This window comes from Alexandromys fortis, unplaced genomic scaffold (genome assembly GCF_014885135.2).
Source record: "Alexandromys fortis isolate MF-2015 unplaced genomic scaffold, M_Fortis_MF-2015_v1.1 scaffold_129, whole genome shotgun sequence".
Lineage (NCBI taxonomy): Eukaryota > Metazoa > Chordata > Mammalia > Rodentia > Cricetidae > Alexandromys > Alexandromys fortis.
The window spans coordinates 2,655,146-2,675,117 of NW_026068022.1; the positions used below are offsets into that span (position 1 = coordinate 2,655,146).

Below are 19,972 nucleotides of genomic sequence, written 5' to 3' on the forward strand. Positions count from 1 at the left end.
AAAAAAAAAAAAAAAAAGGGGGGGGGGCTCATTTCAGAGTTAGACATGATGAAAACTGGACATTGAATTACAGTGTGGAGGTTAAAAAAATTCACACTGTAATCGGACAACTTGGTACTAATTATTAAAAAAATATATGAAGGCCAAAGAGAAGGCTCAGCCATTAAGAAAAGTACAAATGCTCTTGGAAAAGACCCAAGTTCAATTGTCAGCACCCACATCAGGCAGCTCACAATTGCTTGTAATTATAGCTCCAGAGGATCTGACGCCTCTGGCTTCCACAGGCATTCCTGGACAACACTCATATACAGACCCATAGATATACACATAATTAAAACAACGAATCTTTTTGTTTGTTTCTCTTTTTTGAGATACAGCCTCACTATGCAACCCTGGCTGGCCTGAACTCAGATATTCCCCTCCTTCTGTCTCTCAAGTGCCAAAACTAAAGGCATGCAATATCACATCCAACCACAGAATAAACAAACACAAAGATATCCAACCACTAATGACCTGATGACCTGAATTGGATCTCTGGGACCTACAGAGGGGACGGAGAAAGATCCCCTCAAGTTTTCCTCTGACCTCCACCCCAGGCACTGCAACAAATGCATGACCTTCCTCAAATAAATAACACTCAACAGAACATTATTTGCACTTTGAGAATTCTTTCATGAAAGGTAGTGTTGAAAGTAGTTAAGATTATTGCTCCTATGGAACTGACATACATTCCAGAGAGGGAACTCAGCAATAGACAGATATATATTAGTTAATGATCCCATACCTATTTATAAACAATCTAAAAGTCCATCAAAAAGACATGTTAAATATGCTACCAATAATGAAGCATGAGAGAGTAAAAGGAAACCACCTCTCATGGCACAGCTCTGCTCTAGAGCTCCTGGCTACCATCTGCAGGACTGCGGGCTTGATCTCTAGCCAGCAGTTAAAAAGAGAGATCTTCATAAAATGGTGAGGAATGTGTCCAAAGTATATAGGGAGGAAAAAAGCAAGTGGCTGCAGAGTATGCCTGGTATGTAATAACAAAGCAAGCATGTGTATAAAATCAAGATTTCTTCCCAGGAATAGGAAGGACTAAGATAATGTAGGAGAAGAGACTTTCAATATTCCATCCCATCACTGTCTCCCCTCACTCCACTGCAGAAGATCCATCCAGGATAAGCGCATAAGTGCTCTACCATTGAGCTGTAGCCAAGTCTAACAACCTCAGTTCAAGTCCAGGCCTCATGCAGTGGAAGGAGAAAACTGATTATCACAACTTGTCCTTTAACAAACATGAGCACCCAAATTCATTCTCTCTCTCTCTCTCTCTCTCTCTCTCTCTCTCTCTCTCTCTCTCTCTTTCTCTCTCTCACACACACACACGTAATAAACTTAAAAAAAAGTACATAATCAAGCTTCATAACTCACCACATAATCTAACTTCTTGGTTGTGAGCCTTAGCCTTTAATTTCTGAGCCATCTCTCTAGCCCTAACCCAATTTTTAAATAGGGAAAGGATACAGACATTTCTTCTAAGATCAACAAATGATCAACTTCACTAGCAATTGGAGAAATTCAAACCAAACCCACAGAGATGTCACTACTCCATACTCAATAGGTTGGTGATGATAAAACAGAATGTCATTGTGCGTGTGGTGGCATACAGATGGTCAGGCAGGATGCTAAGTTTAAGTGCATCATGGACCACATAGCATGATTTGTCTCAGAAGAGAACATAACAAAAGACTGTAGTAATAAGAACTGGCAAAGAAGGCTGGGCATTAATTCAAGCAGAGGCAGAGGCAGGAGGATCTCTGCCTAGCCTACAAAACAGAATAGCTAGGACTAAATGAAACATCTCAAAAACAAAAAAACCCCAAACAAAAGTTGCAAAGATGAAGAACTCAGAACCCCTATACCTGCAGTTAGCAATGTAAATGTGCAAATGGTACAGGCAACCTCATTCTTTCCCCCTTTCTGGAGGAAGGGTCTTTCTATGTAGCCCTGCTAACTAGCCTGGAACTCATTATAAAGCCCAGGCTGGCCTTGAACCTGCAGCATTCTTCTGTTGCCCACTTGCTGAGATTATATATGGGTACCACCTAGCTGTGAACACAGTTCCATGACTAGGACATTACACCTGAGCCATAAAACCCTGTGACTGGAGGGCCAGCACAATGACTTATGGGAAAAGTGCCTGCTGCCAAGCCTTGGAGAGTTAACTCCCCGGGACCCACATGGTGGAAGGAGAGAACACCATCCAAATGTCCTCTAATCTCCACAGGTACAGTGTGGCACACACACATGCACAGAGAAAATAGAAATGTCTATTTAGAGGGCTGGAAAGATGGCTCTGTGGTTAAGATCATTGGCTGTTATTCCAGAGGACCTGAGTTTGGTTCCCAGCACCCACGTGGAGACAGACAACACTATAACTCTAGCTCCAGGGGACCTGACACCTTCTTCTGGCCTCCTTGTGCTCCAGGCCAGACGGGCTATTTATAATAATTTTCTTTCTGAGTCAGGGTTTCTCTGAGTAGCCCTAACTTTGAACTCAGAGATCCATCTGCCTCCCGAGTGCTGCTGGGGTTAAAGGAATGCACCGCCTTTCCAGGCTAGCAGTTGGCTTTTTGTTTTTTTCCTCCTTCCTGAGACGAGCTCTTGTGTAACAGTGGCTGGCTATACTTGAACTCAACTTGTAGCCAAGAATGACCTCAAACTCCTGACCATCCTGTCTCTACTCTCAAGTATTGGCATGGTGACTTCATCTGCAGTCTCGGGGGGCTAAGTTTAAGGCCTTCTACCTCGCAGGGTAAGTATTCCACCACTGTGCTACATTCCCAACCCGCTTTTTACTTTTGTTTTTGTTGTTGTTTTGTTTTTTCGAGACAGGGTTTCTCTATGGTTTTGGAGCCTGTCCTGGAACTAGCTCTTGTAGACCAGGCTGGTCTCGAACTCACAGAGATCCTCCTGCCTCTGCCTCCCGAGTGCTGGGATTAAAGGCGTGCGCCACCACCGCCCGGCCTCACTTTTTACTTTTTTGAGATAGGGCCTCACTACTGGGTTGCTCAGGTTGGCCTTAAACTCAATCTGTAGTCAAGGAAGGCCTTGAATTTATAATTTTTCCTATCTCAGTTTTGGGAGTGAAAATTACAAAGTTTAACTTCTAGGCCCAGTTTTGATTATATTTTGGAAGGTGAATTTGAAGGTATGTGAATTCTGTCAAAAACTTCCTAATTCATTTAAGATAGTACCTTACTGTGTGTACCTAGCAGTAACTATGCAATAATGGGTAGCCTTAAATTGGGGTACTCCTCCAGTCTCAGACTCCCTGAATGTTGGGATTATATACAAACCCACTAAGTCCAGATAAAATTATTCAAAATAAAAGGAAAGTGAATATTTGTAGAGTTGATTAAACCTCCAAATAGTCAAAACGTCAGGATTAAATTTATGCTTCTTGATGATTTGTAGTCAACACTTCGCAATGAGTTTAACATATACTTAGAATAAAGAAAGTTTTTGTCTACTACAGAACACATCTTTCCTAGGAAAATTAAGAGCCAAACTGAATACAATGAAACTTGCAATTTTTAGCATTTCCAACGGACTATGCCAGCTGATTTGGATATTTCAAAAGGGAAGGCAAAGCTTGATTCTAAACAAATAATAGGTGGGCAGTGGTATTCTTTTCTATTCATTACGTGTAATGAAAGGGAAAAAGTTAATAAAAGAGTGAACAAAAGTCCTACTATAAACCATTTTTTTCTTTGGCCAAAAGAAAAGCAAACGGAAATGACAAATGGCTATTTTTGAATATTCGATGTTAGGTCTCAGACGCCTTTAAAGAAAAATTGTGAAAAAGAACAACTATGCCCACGACCAGAAAAGGAAGAAACCCGGGTACGATGTGCGGGCGGTGTCCCCAGCCGCGGGGCCCGCGTCCCTGCTGGTCCTTGCGGTGAGCTGAGGCCCGGAGGCCCAGCCAGACGAGCTCCGCCGCGGCGCGCCTGGGGACGCTCTCCGCTCGGAAGGTCAGACCGAGCTAAGCCGCTCGGCTCCCGAGAGCTCCACCCTCCCCTCTCGCTCTCCCTCCCCTTAGTGGCCCCCGGAGGGGAGCAGGCGTGGCGCGGCGTGAGGGGGGGGAGGTGGCGTCCTCAGCGAGACGAGCTCCGCCGCCCCAGAGTGGCGGCCTTGGGTTATTAATAAACTCCGCTTTTGCCCAGGCTGCGCTCCGAAGGCGGCCGTGGGCTCGGCCAGGCCGCAAGCCCGGCGGGAGCAGAGCTGGAGGGAGAGCCGGGGCCCGAGTGGGCCCGCGCCGTCGCGCTGAGGGCGGCGGCCGGGCGGAGAATAATGCACACTGGGTAAAAACACATTTATATACGAACCTCCGAGAAAATTTTCCAACAATTCCTTCGTCCGACCACCATGCACCAGGACAGGAAACAGCCGCCCGGCCCCCAGGCCCCGCAACCCGCATAGCAATTCTGGAGCCCGCCCCTGGCCTCCATTGGGCTGTCATTACGTCACTCACCGGGAGACTCTTGCTCTCTATTGGTCCAAACGTCGTGACGGGCAGGAAGGCGCCACCGACCACGCCCACGGTCCGTGCGTCATCGCAGCCCGGTCTTCCGTCCCGCGCCGGAGTGGCTGGCGCCGAGGGCAGCCGCAGAGCTTCCGTGTCTGAGTGGCTGGGGGAACCGCCCGTCCCCAACCACTCCACCCGGCCGACGAGGGTGTTATGCCGAGTCCGGGGCCCCAGCGGGAGGCGCCATTTTGTAGCGAGGGAGGGAGGCCGGTCCTTTTGATTGCCCGGGAGGGAATTGGGCTCATGGGCGCCATTTTCCCTACAGGACGGAGGTGGCGGCTGTGGATCCCGTGGGCTTTCGGAGCGCTCGCTGGGAGGCCGGATGGGCCTCGCCGTGCGACTGGCGATTGTGACTCCGTCGGGAGGGAGGGCGGCGGGGCCCACGCGTCCCCCTGGGGCTCTGGGCTGGCCGAGGCCTTCGCTCTGGGGCTCTTCTATCCCTGTCGCCGATGGCGGCACCGGACTCCGAACCTGCCTGCCCTTTCTCCGTCCCAGGGCGCGGCCGTTCGGGGGAAGTTTGCGCTTTCCGCTGCTTCTGCAATTCCGGCGGAGCCGCACTTCCGCTGGGAGACTGTGTCCGTGAATTTGTCGACCGACTTGGCGTCCCTGTTGTGTCCGAACTGAAGGCTAGAGAAAGCATCCGTCGTGCTCTAAGTCTATTGAGACATTAGTTGTGGCGTGTGTGGTATGATGTTTATTGGTGCTCTCGACCCAGTCCTTTTAAAAATCATTTTAAATATGAGGAATTTGAGGCTGTGTTCGGTGAAGATGACGTGAGCTGCAGTGTACGCAGTTAAATCGAGGCGGCAGTTTTTATTCCAATAGGATAGGGAGGATAACCAGCAGCAGCAGATTTTATTCAGTTTGTTGCATTTCAGGTAAGGATGGAATAGATAAAATAATAAGTAAAAATATGTTAAAGACAAGTAGAAACTATTTGCATTTGTAACTGAATCTAGTTGAAACTTGAGTGTTACATACTCTTACCCCGTTTTTGAGACTGAGCTTTGCAGAATAGGCCATGCTATGAACTTGGTCATCCTGCTTCAGCCTCCAAGAGTGCTAGGAGTACAAGTCCACCAGACCCAACATCATTCCACGTGGGTATAAGCCTTTCAGTTAGATAGGCATAATGACATAATTGATACGCAAATGCCATTTGAAAGGGAATAGAACTTGGAGCTTTTAAACATAACTTTTTTTTCTTTTTTGACTCGAGAGGTCTCGTGGCTCAGATTTGCTATGTAGTGGGCGATAGCGACCCTGAAAGATTGATCCACCAGGCACCAACTCCCAAATCCTGGCAGGATAGGTGTATGTCACCGTTTTTGACCTTAGGGTCTTTCTACCTCCATATCTGGCCAATAATGGAATTATAGGCATGTGTCCTTGGTTCTGAACAATATTCTTTACAGCAGCGGTGCTCAACCTTCCTAAGGCTGCAGTCCTTTAATAGTTTATGTTGTAGTGACCCCAACCATAAAATGATTCTCGTTACTACTTCATAACTAATTCTGCTAGTCGTGAATTGTCACATGAATACCCAATATATGACCACTGGGAATGGCAGTCCGACCCGATAAGGGGTCACGGCCCACAGGTTGAGAATCCTGCTTTAGACGTACTTAGAATTGCAATATACCTGGGTTTTCTTCACAGGAAGTAAAGTTGTGATTACTCTTTAGCCCTTGAGGAAAATAGGACATGACACTGGATTAGGCTACCTTATTTAAGTCTATTAGGTTTTTTCAGTCCTGTACTAAGAAATATACTTTCTGTACCCATAGATGGTATGATTTTTGAATCAAATCTTTCTGAACATGAAGTTTAGCAAATTCTATACTCCAGGTTACTCACTAAAAAAACCTGCTAAGAATGGTGAGTCTGTCCTATTTTAATGTCCATTTTGACTCCTTGTGCATCCATGTGATACTAGAGATCAGATCCGCACACATAGATATGCCAGGCAAGTGCACCGCTATTGAGACATGTCTCCCCTTTGCCTGTTTAAAACTGGCTTGTACTGGTAAAGATTGGTTGATGCTAGATTACATTTAGAGCCTCCCACTAGAGTTTTCCTGTTTTGTAGCCCATCAGATTTGTGATGTACCAGTATATTCTACCAAAATAATGTTGGTAATCAGACTTACTGGTAGTATAAGGACAAAATTCTCTAAGGAATAAAATTAAGACAAAAAACTTGCTAAGCAGCTGATGCTGTGCCAGATTTATAATCTTGTAACATGACTGGCAAACCCACAAAATTTTAGTTGTCTAATTGTTTCTGCTTTGTCTAATCTAAATTTATCTCTAGAGATTAGAGATCTTTGGATTCGTTTAATTTTGGGATATGTGAGCTGAGAGACCTTTGCATATAAGTATTTGCATCATGGCTGTTTATTAATTCTTATTAAATGGTCATATAAGGTTTCTTTTGTGGCTCTTTTCTTTGACCCAAACCAGTACCACTATACTGTCAATCTTTTTAAAGCTTGTTTCAGATATTCTGGTCCCTTGGTGGGGGGGGGCAAAAAAATGAATTTAAGGTTGTATCAGGAGTGCATGTAGATCAACTTAGGAGTACATTTTAGTATTAACAGGTATAGGAAGTTTTTTCCCCCCAGTTTGCTTGGTTTAAAAGAACCCAATTTTTTAAATATTTATTATGTATACAATATTCTGTTTGTGTGTATGTCTGCAGGCCAGAAGAGGGCACCAGACCTCTTTGCAGATGGTTGTGAGCCACCATGTGGTTGCTGGGAATCTAACTCAGGACCTTTGAAAGAGCAGGCAGTACTCTTAACCACTGAGCCATCTCTCCAGCCCAAAGAACCCAATTTTTAAAAAATCCTGGTTGACATTTTTTTGACGTGGCGATACGAGAGTAAATTCTGGTCTTTTATGAACATGTAGCTCTTTTGAAATACACCTCATCACATATGATTTATTCAGTGTATGAATATGAAGCTGCCTTGTTCACATACCATATTGTACTCAAATGTAAGGAGCCCCTTGTCACTAACTTATTACTTACAGTAATTTAAGAATTTATGAACCTATGTTCTGCAGCTGGAGATGGATCAGGTTAAAAGCTGGCTTCAATTCTCAGCACCTACAGAGTTCCTCTTTGGGAGAAATGGCTTAGTTAGTAAGAACACAAATTGTTCTTTCAGGGAGTCAGAATTTGATTCCTGGCAACTACATCATGGAGCTCACAGCTGCCTGAACTCCAGCTTCAGGGAGCTGACACTTGTGGTATATTCCTTTATGTTGTGTGATGAATGGACAACAGCTAGGCCGAGAGATTGGATAGGACTTCTGGAGACAGAGAGGAAGAAAGGTGGAAAACACAGCATGGGCAGCAAAACAGAGAATAACTAAGTTATAAAAGCTAGTGAGAGATAGAAGCTGAGGCCAACCTTTATAGTCTGTTCATTATTTGGAAGCAGGTACACTTCTCACCTGGCTTGGTATATAGTTACACACATACAATTAAATCATAAATTTAAGACTTTACTTCTAAAACCAAAAAACCTGTCTTTTTTGTAGTATAATCTCTATAAGTTTTTAATTTGTTAGGATGTGCAATTATTTAAATAGTGTTCAAGTAATTTTAAATTTCTAGGTGATCACCCCCCCATCATTAAAATCATGGGTGGGTATTTTTGTTTGAGACAGTGTCTATGTGTAACTGTTGCTTCCTGTAACTTACAGGCTGGCCTTGAACTCTATGCCTCCTTAGTAGGGCGTTAAACACCTTTGTCTCCAAGCCCTGCAAAAGTATATTTCTTGTAAATTTCTATTTGAGGTGTACATGTGGTTTTGCCTCCAAGTGCATGCAGTGCCCAATGGGGCCAGAAGAGGGGGCCAGATACCCTGGAACTGGAGTTAAGGTGCTTTTGAGTCATGTGGCTTCTGAGAACTGAACCTGCCTGGGTCCTGTGGGAAAGCAGCCAATATACTTAACCTTCTTCAGAGACCCAGTTCTTGTAATTTCTGTATAAAGCAGAGTATATATCATATTATACCAAGGGTGACCAATACTCTACCTTGGAGTATATTGCGGTTCACGGTAGGACAGAAGACATTAGAGTCATCCTGAGACTGGAATGAGGGACAGTTGTGGGCCACCCTGGAGGTCCTCTGCAAGAACATGTACTTTTTTTCGGGGGGGGGGGAGTTAGGGAGGTGGAGACAGGGTTTCTCCATGTTAACAGTTCTGACCTTCAACAAAAAGCTGTCTGACTTGATGGCTTGACAGTAAATGCCTCCCCCCCCCCCCTTGGCTTTTCAAGACAGGGTTTCTCTAGCTTGGAGCCTGTCCTGGAACTAACTCTTCTGGACCAGACTGGTCTCGAACTCAGAGATCTGCCTGCCTCTGCCTCCCGGGTGCTGGGATTAAAGGCCTGTGCCACCACCACCTGGCCTGACAGTAAATGTTCTTAAAGACATGCCAGTACATCTTGAAATAAAAGCCTCGCCGAATGAGAATTTTCATTCTGTGTATGGGACTAACTAAAACCTTTATTAGATATGGTTTTCCGGTAACCTGGATCAAATCAAAGATCAGTGAAGTCTGTAAATTTAAAAAGAATAGATATTAGGGTGCAAAACATAAAAGACAATTAATATTCAGTATCTCCCCCTGTATTCAATGTTGCATAAATGTAACTACTCCATTTTTATTTTATTGATTTTATAGAATAGTGACATTTCTTTAAGCAACCTAGGGTTATTATACACTTGGTGCCCAACTATGAGACAATAATAGAAGCACACTTGAATAAGTTTGTACCGACACATTTAGACATCTTTTTCTGTTGGCCAAGACTTTAGTATTAAATTAAAAAATACATTCACTCCTTCAGAGTTAAAATAGAAAACCTAACAGTGCCAACATTTGTGGCTTAAATATTGGTATACAAGAAAAACACAACACCAAAGGGTTTTCTTAATTATGCATTTTAAATATCAATATGCATTTCATTTGTACAGTTTATAAATTTTGTTTTAGACAACAGTATGTAGTAGTTTTGAATCCACTGAGATGTTGCTTTCAATTTGAAATATTGTGTATACATGTATATAAAAAATAATCCAATGTATGAGTCATCTGACAGATGTTTAAGATCAATAAAGGCTTATCTTTGAACATGCATTTAGGAAGAGAGGGGAGAAGCCCACCTCGCCACCCTGTTGTTGCTGGCTTGTTTCTGCAGTGGTATCAATAGTGGTTTTTAGAGGGAACCATGTGCCTTCTGTCTACAGTTAGGATAAAGATACCATAATCAAGACAGATAGAAGAGATGAGGAAAGGGGAATGGGCAGGTATTAGTATTAAGTACATTTTGCACTCTTTCTGGTGCAGGATAAAAACAGGTCAATGGGGACAGGATTAATTAGGAATAAATTGCAATCAGATCAAGACATAATTGCCGAATTAAGTTCTTTTAATAGATTGCATATATAGATGTTTAGCCATACTCTAGATCAACTCTTTAAGAGTAGAATTTTTATATCCAATTTACATGCTTCAGATATCACCTTTGTTACATAAGGTCTTGTGTCCAAATGTCCACTTGTACACTGAGAGCTTTAAGGAACAAAAAGGACAGAGGGAGTTGCCATTTTTAGCAGCAATGAAACATCACTAACCCCTTTTTACATACCGAATTCAAGTCACTACCAGAGGTGAGTGCACCACAAAGTCACCAGATACAAAATTGCTAGTTCATTTTTAAATTAATAATTAACCTGAAATCACCCGTCCCCCCCACGCCATTACATCCCTTTTTTATAAACAGCAAACAGTTTTGCTTTTATACATAGGCTAGCAGGCTTGTTTCAATATGAAAGTGCTAATTCATTTACAGATTTTAAAATCAGTTATGTAGTGCTATAATAAATGTCCAATCTACATAGGAACAATCTGATGAAAATGATAAAGACTGAATAAGGCTATCTGATTACCTTATCTTATTTACACATAAAGGATACCCAATGGTAAGGAAGAGACAGAAATCGGACAAATACTTAGAGGTGTAAGAATTACATCTACCTTTGAACTTTATACTGTAAATGAGACATTTTAAATAGTCCTGTAGCCCATGCCTATTTTTTCCTCAGAAAAAGAAAAGCTGCCTTCATGACATCCCCTCATTTCAGAATTCCACAGTGTCTCTTGAAGCTTCAGAGTCAGGATCTTACTTTCTTCAAAAAATAAAGAAAATAGCCCCCCAAGTTAACCCCTCCCCAGATCCCTCTAGTTTCTCGTCCAGCGCCAGGTTACATGATCAGCTCCCACCTCCTGGGGTTTCTGTCCATCTATTCATCAGTTAGTAGATAACATGAACCGGTTCTGGAACCACTACTAGGAGGAACACAAGCTCTTCACTACACTCACACAGCAGGAAAGAAAGTGGAAGCTCAATTCATCCCTGGTGCCGGGCCTCCAAAATTGAAAGAACTTGGCACAACTGGAGCGCTGAATTTGTATCCTCCATGTTTTTCGATCATTTTGGATTCTAGAAATGAAGGAGGTGAAGCATTAATGGCCATTTGACCACTTACTGATTTGGAGAAAAGAAACTGCCAATACCCAATAACAGATATGTGTACTATGTAAGCTGTATCTAGACTTCTTAGCCAATTTTGATTTACAAAATAGCTTTATATTATTTTTCATTGTGCAAATCATTAAATCTTAAAAAGAAATGTTTAAAGATGAAATGCCTGATTTCACTGACAACTCAAAATTTGAGATCAACAGGATACATTATCCATTGCTGGAAGGTGGCAGTGCACACCTTTAATCCCAGCACTCGGGAGGCAGAGGCAGGCGGATCTCTGGGAGTTCGAGGTCAGCCTGGTCTACAAGAGCTAGTTCCAGGACAGGCTCCAAAGCCATAGAGAAACCCTGTCTCAACCACCCCCCCCCCCCAATTACCCCAAATTTAAGCAATTGTATTAAGCTACTACACACTAAGTGTAAGACTGAAGCTATTCTTAAGACAATTCAGTGTGTACACCTCTAGCTGACATACCTTTACACAATGTTAAATCCCTTCACATGAATGTAAAGCTATATGAAGTCATTAATTGCATCAGAGGAAGTTAGGTTAACTAACATACCATGGGCTGCTCTTCTTTGATCAGCCAGAGTTGCTATATCCTGCAACTGTTTCCTTTGTTCTTCATTAAGACCATGAGTCAAAGCCTGATACCAAACAGGATTACGATTTTGAATAGCTGTACAGGGAAGAAAAAAGGGTGAACGGAAGAACATTAAATATAATAACCGATTCTCTTTATCTCAAATAATATAGGTCTAGATAACTCATCTAAGAAATAAGGTTTCCCTGGCATTCTAGCCCAAGCTTTTAATCCCAGGATGGAGGCAGAGACAGGCAGATCTCTGAGTTCCAGACCAGCCTGATTCCCAGGTGTAGTTTAAAAGTTTGAGTCTCATCAATTTTTAACAAATAACAAATCTGATAGACTTCAGAAATAAAGCTAACCTAATTCCCACAAAAGATTTTAAAACCAGGGGCTGGAGAGATGGCTCAGTGGTTAAGAGCATTGCTGTTCTTCCAAAGGTCCTGAGTTCAATTCCCGGCAACCACATGGTGGCTCACAACCATCAGAGATCTGGTGCCCTCTTCTAGCCTGCAGGCAAACACTCAGATAGAATATTGTATACATTATAAATTTTTTTTAAAAAAAGATTTTAAAACCATACGCATTAATCATGATAAAACAGCCTTACAAATACATTCTATATTTAATGCTTTCCTAACTCAAATCCTGGGATGGATTTGTAACTTGGTAATAGAAAACCCTTAACTAGCATGGAGACCTTGGATCCAAGCCCTAGGCACGTTATAAACAAACCACACAAATGGATGTATATGTGCAAGAAAGGTGACTTTTTCTTAATACAGGATTAAATTATAGAGACCATAAGTTTTTATTTTATAGACTAAACAGTAAATTTTTAATGCATAAAAAAATTTCTCCAAAATGTCACAAAAATCAAGCTATCACAGGGTTTACAATATATTTAACTCCAGTTCTAGGTGATCTGATGTCTATGGCCTCCACAGGCACATGAATTCACATGTACATGACCCTACACAAACACATCCACAAATAATTCACAACAAAATTAAATAAAAAACTGCAACACAAAATCATCATTTCTTAATTTTGAGAAAAAAATAGTGTACCAAGACATAAAAATAGAATGCTCATATTTTTTTAAATATTTGGTTGTTGCAATCCCAAAACTTGTGAAGAGGCAAATGAATTAAAAGTTGAGGGTATTCCTCAGCAACTTAAGTTAGGGCAAGGATTAATTAAACACATAAAACGCTATCTCAAAAACAGTAATATAGGCTGGGGGATGGTGGCGCATGCCTTTAATCCCAGCACTTGGGAGGCAGAGGCAGGCGGATCTCTGTGAGTTTGAGACCAGCCTGGTCTACAGAGCTAGTTCCAGGACAGGCTCCAAAGCCACAGAGAAACCCTGTCTCTTAAAAACAAAACAAAAAACAAACAAACAAACAAAAAAACAGTAATGTATACACGGCAGGAGGGAAATGGTCAGCATTGCTTGTGCAGAGGATCTGGATTAGGGAGGAAGAAGCAGGCAGATCAAGGTCAGTCAGGCAAGAGGTGTGGGGAAGGGAAGAGAAAGGGCTCTAAACTGATTCATGTATTAGGTATTATTTTTCTTTTTTTAAGGGGGAAGAAGGACTAACATTCAATACATGATTTTCTGTTTTACTGTTAAATCTATGGATAGGTCCTGTAACTGGCATGTTTATCTCTACAAAATAAAACTCCATGAACAGTGAAAGTAAGCAATACTAGCACCAATTAGTTCTTAATACTATAAAGTTCAAATAGTATCAATGGCCTGTACCAAACTGCAGTCAACCTCATGTTGTTATGTCTGCAGTCTACACTATGAAGACTGAAGCAAGAGGACCAAAAGTTTAAAGCCAGCCTGTACTACATTTGTTTGTCTTTGCTTTTCCAATACTAAGGCTCGGCCTGTGTAATAGCAGTGGCTGTCTTAGAACTTGTAGAAGCTGGGAGGTATGAATCTATCTCTCATGAATCTGGGAGGTAGACCTACCTCCTAAGTGCTGGGATTAAAGTCATGATTCACTAAGCCTATCCCCTTTAATTTTTTTTTGCCCCTCTTAAAGACCTGGTTTTAAAGAGGTTGTGAAACCGTAAAGATGGCTGTGCAGTTAAAAGGGCTTTAAACTGTTCTGTCAGGACTTGGGTCTAGTTCTCAGCACTCATGTAAGGTGGAACCCGACCACCTCTAACTCCAGTTTCAGGGGCTCCAATGGCCATTTCTGTACTCTGAAGGCACCTGCATTCACATTCTCACACATATACTGAAGAAAACAAAAAACTAAGACCAAAGTGCAAAGAAACCCAAATCAATTATGGCAGTGCACACCTTTAACCCCAGCACCTGGGAGGTCAGAGGCAGGTAGATCTATCTGAGTTCAAGGCCAGCCTGGACTTGTAGAACTAGTTCCAGGATGGCTATGGTTCAAAAACCACAAAACAAAACAAAACAAAAAAAAAAAGAAAATTTTGTTTTCTTAAGACAGGGTTTCTCTGAGTAACAGCTCTGGCTGTCTTGGTACTCGCTCTGTAGACCAGGCTTGTCTCAAACTCACTAAGATCTGCTTGCATCTATCTCCCAGGTGCTGGGATTAAAGGTGTTCGCCATCACTGCCTGAGGGGGAAAAAAAAAGATTTTAACTCTGTAATTTATGAAACACACAATTTGCTGATAATGTATATCTTCCAAATGTACATTAAATGTAGCAACAGAATGAATAAATAAAAGAAGCCAGACATGGTAGTACACACGAGAGGCAAAGTGGTACATTTATATGGTCTGCCTAGTAAGCGTCTGTCTCCAAAAAAGGAGGGTAAATACTCACACTCAAAGGAAACAAGTATTTTCTACTGCTTTGCCAGGTGAGTGTCTCTTGTCTAAGGGTAAGACACCACAAGGACAGATCTGTTTAATGAAATATTCATTTAGAAGTTGGCTTACTTTGAAATATAGCTTTAAATATCTGATACTCATCAACAGGGTTGTCTTCATCATCGATGATTGTGGAATAGCCTTCCAGAGCAGTCTCCTCAGCATCATCTTCTTCCCAATCTTCTTCATCTCCATCTTCACCTGCTTGCTTGGCAAGAATTTCCAAATATTCCTGCCCATCTTCATCAATATCGTCTTCATCACTCCCTAGTTCTTCTGCCAAGACAATTATTTATACAATGAAACACTGTTACTCAGCAAAGTGACAACTACTTCAACATTCTTAGATGTCCAATAAAACCAACTGATAAATAAAAGTATTGTTTTATTGAGATAGGGCCTCTCGACAAGCTCAGCCTGGTCTCACAGTATCATGCTCCAACCTATTAACTGCTGAGACTGCAGGTGTGTGTGACAACACCTGGCTCTTTTCTATACCCAAATACAGGTGACAAAAGAAGGGAAATAACTGCCTCATCTCCCGGAGATTACTGTTCTCATGTGCTATTTGAGCATACTGAATGGTTTTCTCTTAAAATCCACCATGTTAAAAAGGCCTCCAAAGGCCAATCATGGTCAAGAAATCCCAACCCTAGGGAATGAAAGCAAGAAGCAGAATTCCAGGCCATCGTAGGTTACAGAGTAAAAACTTGTCTCTAAGATAAATTATACTTAATAAAGCTCTTTATTCAACAGAAGCAACACACTAGTCACATGATCAAACACTATAGAAAGCTTCAGGTAAATGGACCCCACTTTTCCTCCTAAGAATCTTTCACCTTCTACTCTTCAGGGAGCCTCAACTATGCTTTGTCTTTTAAGAACTGGTTGCAAGGGACTGGAGAGATGGTGTAGCAATTAAGAGCACCGGCTTCTCTTCCATAGTACAGAAGTTCAATTCTCACCACCCACATGGCAGCTCACCAATGGCTGAACTCCAACTCTAGGGGAACTGACACCCTCACAGAGACATATATCCAAATAAACACCAGCGCATATAAAATAAACCATAAAAACTAGTTGTGAAGCAGGCATGGTGGCAGAGACCTTTAACCCCAGTCCTTGGGGTTAGAGGCAAGTGAGATCAAACCAGTTTGGTCACATCGTGAGTTCCAGGACAGGGCTCTATAGATTGTATGAGGGAGTCAATTTTTTAAAGCTTTGTACATTGGGGGTATAGGGATCACATATCTTGGAACTGGAGTTAAAGACAGTTGTGAGCTGCCTTGTGGGTGCTAGAAATTCAGCCCCAGTCCTCTGGAAGAACAGCAAGTGCTGAGCCATACCTCTAGCCCCAGTGGAACCTACCTTAAATAGTAAGAGAAAAAACAAAAACCCTGATGTGTTTCTTTTTTTTTTTTTTAAACCCCTGGGATTAGGGGACAGAGGTTTTTTTTTTTTTTTAAATATTTATTTATTTACTATGTATACAATATTCTGTCTGTGTGTATGTCTGCAGGCCAGAAGAGGGCACCAGACCTCATTACAGATGGTTGTGAGCCACCATGTGGTTGCCGGGAATTGAACTCAGGACCTTTGGAAGAGCAGGCAATGCTCTTAACCACTGAGCCATCTCTCCAGCCCCCCTGATGTGTTTCTTTGTTGAGAGCATGATTCTTACAGATCAACAGAGTGACTAGTTCTGGTCAGTATGCTGAGATTTTCCTGTCTTTACCTTTTTTTTTTTTTTTTTTTTTTTTTTTGGTTTGGTTTTTCAAGACAGGGTTTCTCTGTAGCTTTGGAGCCTGTCCTGGAACTCCCTTTGTAGACCAGGCTGGCCTCGAACTCACAGAGATCCGCCTGCCTCTGCCTCCCGAGTGCTGGGATTAAAGGCGTGCGCCACCATTGCCAGGTAAGGCTCCTTATTCTTAAACTGAACAGTAATTACTGAATATGGTCACAAAGTTTCATTGCAAGTACCAATTTATTTTATCTGATCTCGTTTTTAGTTAGAGTTTGAGAAAGGACTAGATCAAATGGGTTCTTCTGTTCTCTAAATACGAGAGTGCTGGGTTTAAAGGCGTGCGCCACCACCGCCCGGCTCCTGTCTTTACCTTTAAAGTGCTGGGTTTATATAGTGCTGGGATACAATTCTGGCTTTGTGCATGTTGGGCAAACACTCTACCAACTGACTTACATCCTCAGTTCATCTTCCTAAACTCTTTTTTTTTTTAAATATTTATTTATTATGTATACAATATTCTGTCTGTGTGTATGACCTCATTACAGATGGTTGTGAGCCACCATGTGGTTGCCGGAATTGAACTCAGGACCTTTGGAAGAGCAGGCAATGCTCTTAACCACTGAGCCATCTCTCCAGCCCCTTCCTAAACTCTTAAGGGAACTAAATATACTCAGCATCTTCATTCCATTTAGTACAATTTGGCTAAAAAACACATGCCTTTCTGCCAAAAGCAGAAGCTTTTAGGTTTATCTTTTTCAAAAAGTATGGTCTATTTTTTTTCAGTATTTACAAAAAATATGGGCAGTGGCGGCACACGCCTTCAATCCCAGCACTTGGGAGGCAGAGGCAGGGGGATATATCAGTGAGTTTGAGACCAGCCTTGTCTACAAAGCGAGTTCCAGGACAGCCAGAGTTTTTACTCAAAGAAAAACTGTCTCAAAAAACCAAAGAGGTCTAACTTAGCTCAGGCAGTCCTTCAGTGAGAGAACACAACAGCTGTTGCAGCCTATTAGGCACTGGGTACTATCTATACCTGGCTTTCCCATGAGTGAATCCAAAACCATTTGGTTATGATCCAATGATGAAGAATTCTATGATGATTTTAAGCAGACACGTTTTGTTTCCACACACCCCAAATCCCTTACCAGTTTCATCATCGTCTTCGGCCTCATCGTCGTCATCACTGTCATTTTCATGTTCTGCATGGCAGGCATATGCTCTTTTTAATCCATTAAATAAAAGGATAAATGCTGGCAAAATCTGTCCTGAAACCTGATTTAAAACCTGTGGTATTTGTTCCATATCAATAAGAGCGCACAAGCCCAAAACGCACATCTTCCTGTCATGAAGCCTAAAAACATAAGTAAAAAAGGCAATTACACTATACTCTATTTTATTATAAGTAGAATCTGTGATAAAGTTATAATTTATCATCACTTACCCCAAGAAACAGTCAACGTCATTAAGCCATTGTGTAATAAAATGATTTGTAACAGGTTCAACATTATTAGGGAAGCGAAGATTTTCTAAGGTATTAAGCAGTAGATGTGGATTATAATACAATGCTGCAATTGCAACCTGCAGGCACATTGTTCGGAGTTCACTTGTCTTGACCTCTCTCGTCAGTCTCTCTAAAGCTGCTTCCACGAATAATGGAATACACTGTAAAGAGAGATTACAAGATCTTCCAAGATTGAAATAGCATCCTCTCTAGCTTATATTAATTTATTCATTACTTTAACTGAACCTTCTGACCCTAAAGGGGACATCTAGAGATGACGAGTGGAAGCTCTTTGAATTGTTGAAGTACGTTCATGGAAAATCTAATTTTAAAGAAATGCAACTATTCCCTGACCTGTGAGAACCTCTAATTATCAATCCTGGATTCAGAGTCTTCCCACTTAAAGTGACACTGAATCACTTTAAGTGCATTTACTACACTTAAATGCAGTCACTGAATCAAACTATGAAAGCCCTTTATCCAAAGCTAATTTACATGAAAATATACACATTAAATATACAGTAATTACATGTAACCTCAACATTTAACAACGTTGGCCATCCAGGTTATAACCATGTGCAGATTGTACATGCCCCAAAGGCATTTAAATGTACCACAAGAACCAGCACTCCAAAGCATCAGGCAGAAAATCACCATAACCAACCTGATCGATGCCACGCCCTTTGCACTGCAGAATGATGACCTCTAATAACTTTGCTGCATGACACTCTGCATCTTCTCCTGCAACTCCAGTAAGAACCTGATCAACGCACAATACAAATGGCAAGAAGGCATTGTGAAACATTTTAATCAGAGAAATAACTTCCCTCTATGTATCTACAGTTCTACATTTCATGAACAATTGCGATGTTCACCATAAAAGGAATAGATGCTATTTGTGTGTTAACAACCTACCCTTCTGGTACCCTATTTTAAGGTAAAAGCACATGTTCTGAATTCTTATCTTCTTGCATGTTAACCAACTTAATTAATGTTGGTTAACATTAGAGGTATAAGCTAGAACATTAACTTTTCTCAAGGACATCTGGCTCTTCTATAAAGAACAAACAAAACAAACCGACCACACTCCAAGTGTGGTAGCACACGCCTGTTGTTCAAAGTCCTAGAGAGACGAGGGCAGCAGGATGAGCAGTCTTAGACTGGCCTGACACCAACTTTAAGCACACGCACACAATAGCATAGTTTTGGTTAGTTTTTTGGGTTTTTGTTTGTTTGTCTGAAGGCAGTGCCTTACCATGTAACTCTGGCTAGCCTCGAATTCGCTTTATATGTGAGGGTAACCTCTAACAGTGCTAGAATTAAAGCAGTATGCTACCATTCTCAGTCTGCAATCACCAAGCATTCTTTTTAGTAAACATCTCTAAAGTCAGATGTTTAAGAAATCCCAGGTTCAAAATATTTTGTCTGTTTATCTACCCAGAATCAAGTGTTCTATAACTGAACTGTTATTTCAACACACCCAAAAAAATTTCATTCCAATTTTTTGGTCTCAAACTTACTATGTACCCCATAACCTTGAACTCCCAACCTTCTTCTATTAACCCACAACTTGAGTAATCATGCCCTTCTATGAAAGAATGTTACTTTAATTAAAGCCCTTAATTGATCAATGTGTTCTGTGTTCTGCACAATCTAGAATCATGTGTATCTTTATCATTTTAGTGTAACACGGTCATGTACCTAATATTTTAAAAGGGGCTTACCTTTTTACACATACTATATATCATCTCAAGATACTTGGTATCAGATAGAAGTGTGTCTGTATCAACTGTTACATAGTTATGCAGAAGAGGCATCATGTCTATAGTTAAAAGAAAAAAAGAAAATCAATTTGTACATCATTTACCTGTTGTAATACCCTCTGCCCACAAGGAAGAATCCCCTATATCACAGGCTAACCTCAAACTAGCTAGGTAGATAATGATGACTTTGAATCTCTACCTACCTGCATCCGTGTCCTGGTACAGATAAGTACCACGGCACCGGGCTTATACATATTTATAATGAAAAGACTTAATCTTTAATTTAAAGGCAAACCTGGCACTATTATGACTATCGATTACTTTAAAAAGAATTCCTTGCCGGGGGGGGGGGGGG

General features: G+C 41.5%; 2 protein-coding genes across 4 annotated transcripts in view; both read right to left on the reverse strand.

Moving 5' to 3' along the window:
• Znf143 (zinc finger protein 143) overlaps window positions 1-4,643 on the reverse strand; it is a 40,590-nt gene extending 35,947 nt beyond the window's left edge. For 2 of the 3 annotated variants that reach the window (XM_050163274.1, XM_050163270.1), the window contains exon 1: window positions 4,392-4,507. The gene's annotated coding sequence lies outside the window, so the exon portion shown is untranslated. Of the gene's footprint in view, window positions 1-4,391; window positions 4,508-4,537 lie in introns of those variants that run through there. The other variant, XM_050163273.1, reaches the window with a different exon arrangement.
• A 4,598-nt stretch (window positions 4,644-9,241) lies between these two features.
• Window positions 9,242-19,972, reverse strand: part of Ipo7 (importin 7) — a 44,494-nt gene continuing 33,763 nt past the window's right edge. The window contains exons 18-24 of the mRNA XM_050163269.1: window positions 19,579-19,676; window positions 18,519-18,614; window positions 17,795-18,015; window positions 17,499-17,704; window positions 14,679-14,885; window positions 11,723-11,839; window positions 9,242-11,115 (exon numbers count right to left, since the gene is read on the reverse strand). Of these exons, the coding sequence (XP_050019226.1) occupies window positions 11,018-11,115; window positions 11,723-11,839; window positions 14,679-14,885; window positions 17,499-17,704; window positions 17,795-18,015; window positions 18,519-18,614; window positions 19,579-19,676 (1,043 nt within the window). The 3' untranslated portion in view covers window positions 9,242-11,017. The remainder of the gene's footprint in view (window positions 11,116-11,722; window positions 11,840-14,678; window positions 14,886-17,498; window positions 17,705-17,794; window positions 18,016-18,518; window positions 18,615-19,578; window positions 19,677-19,972) is intronic.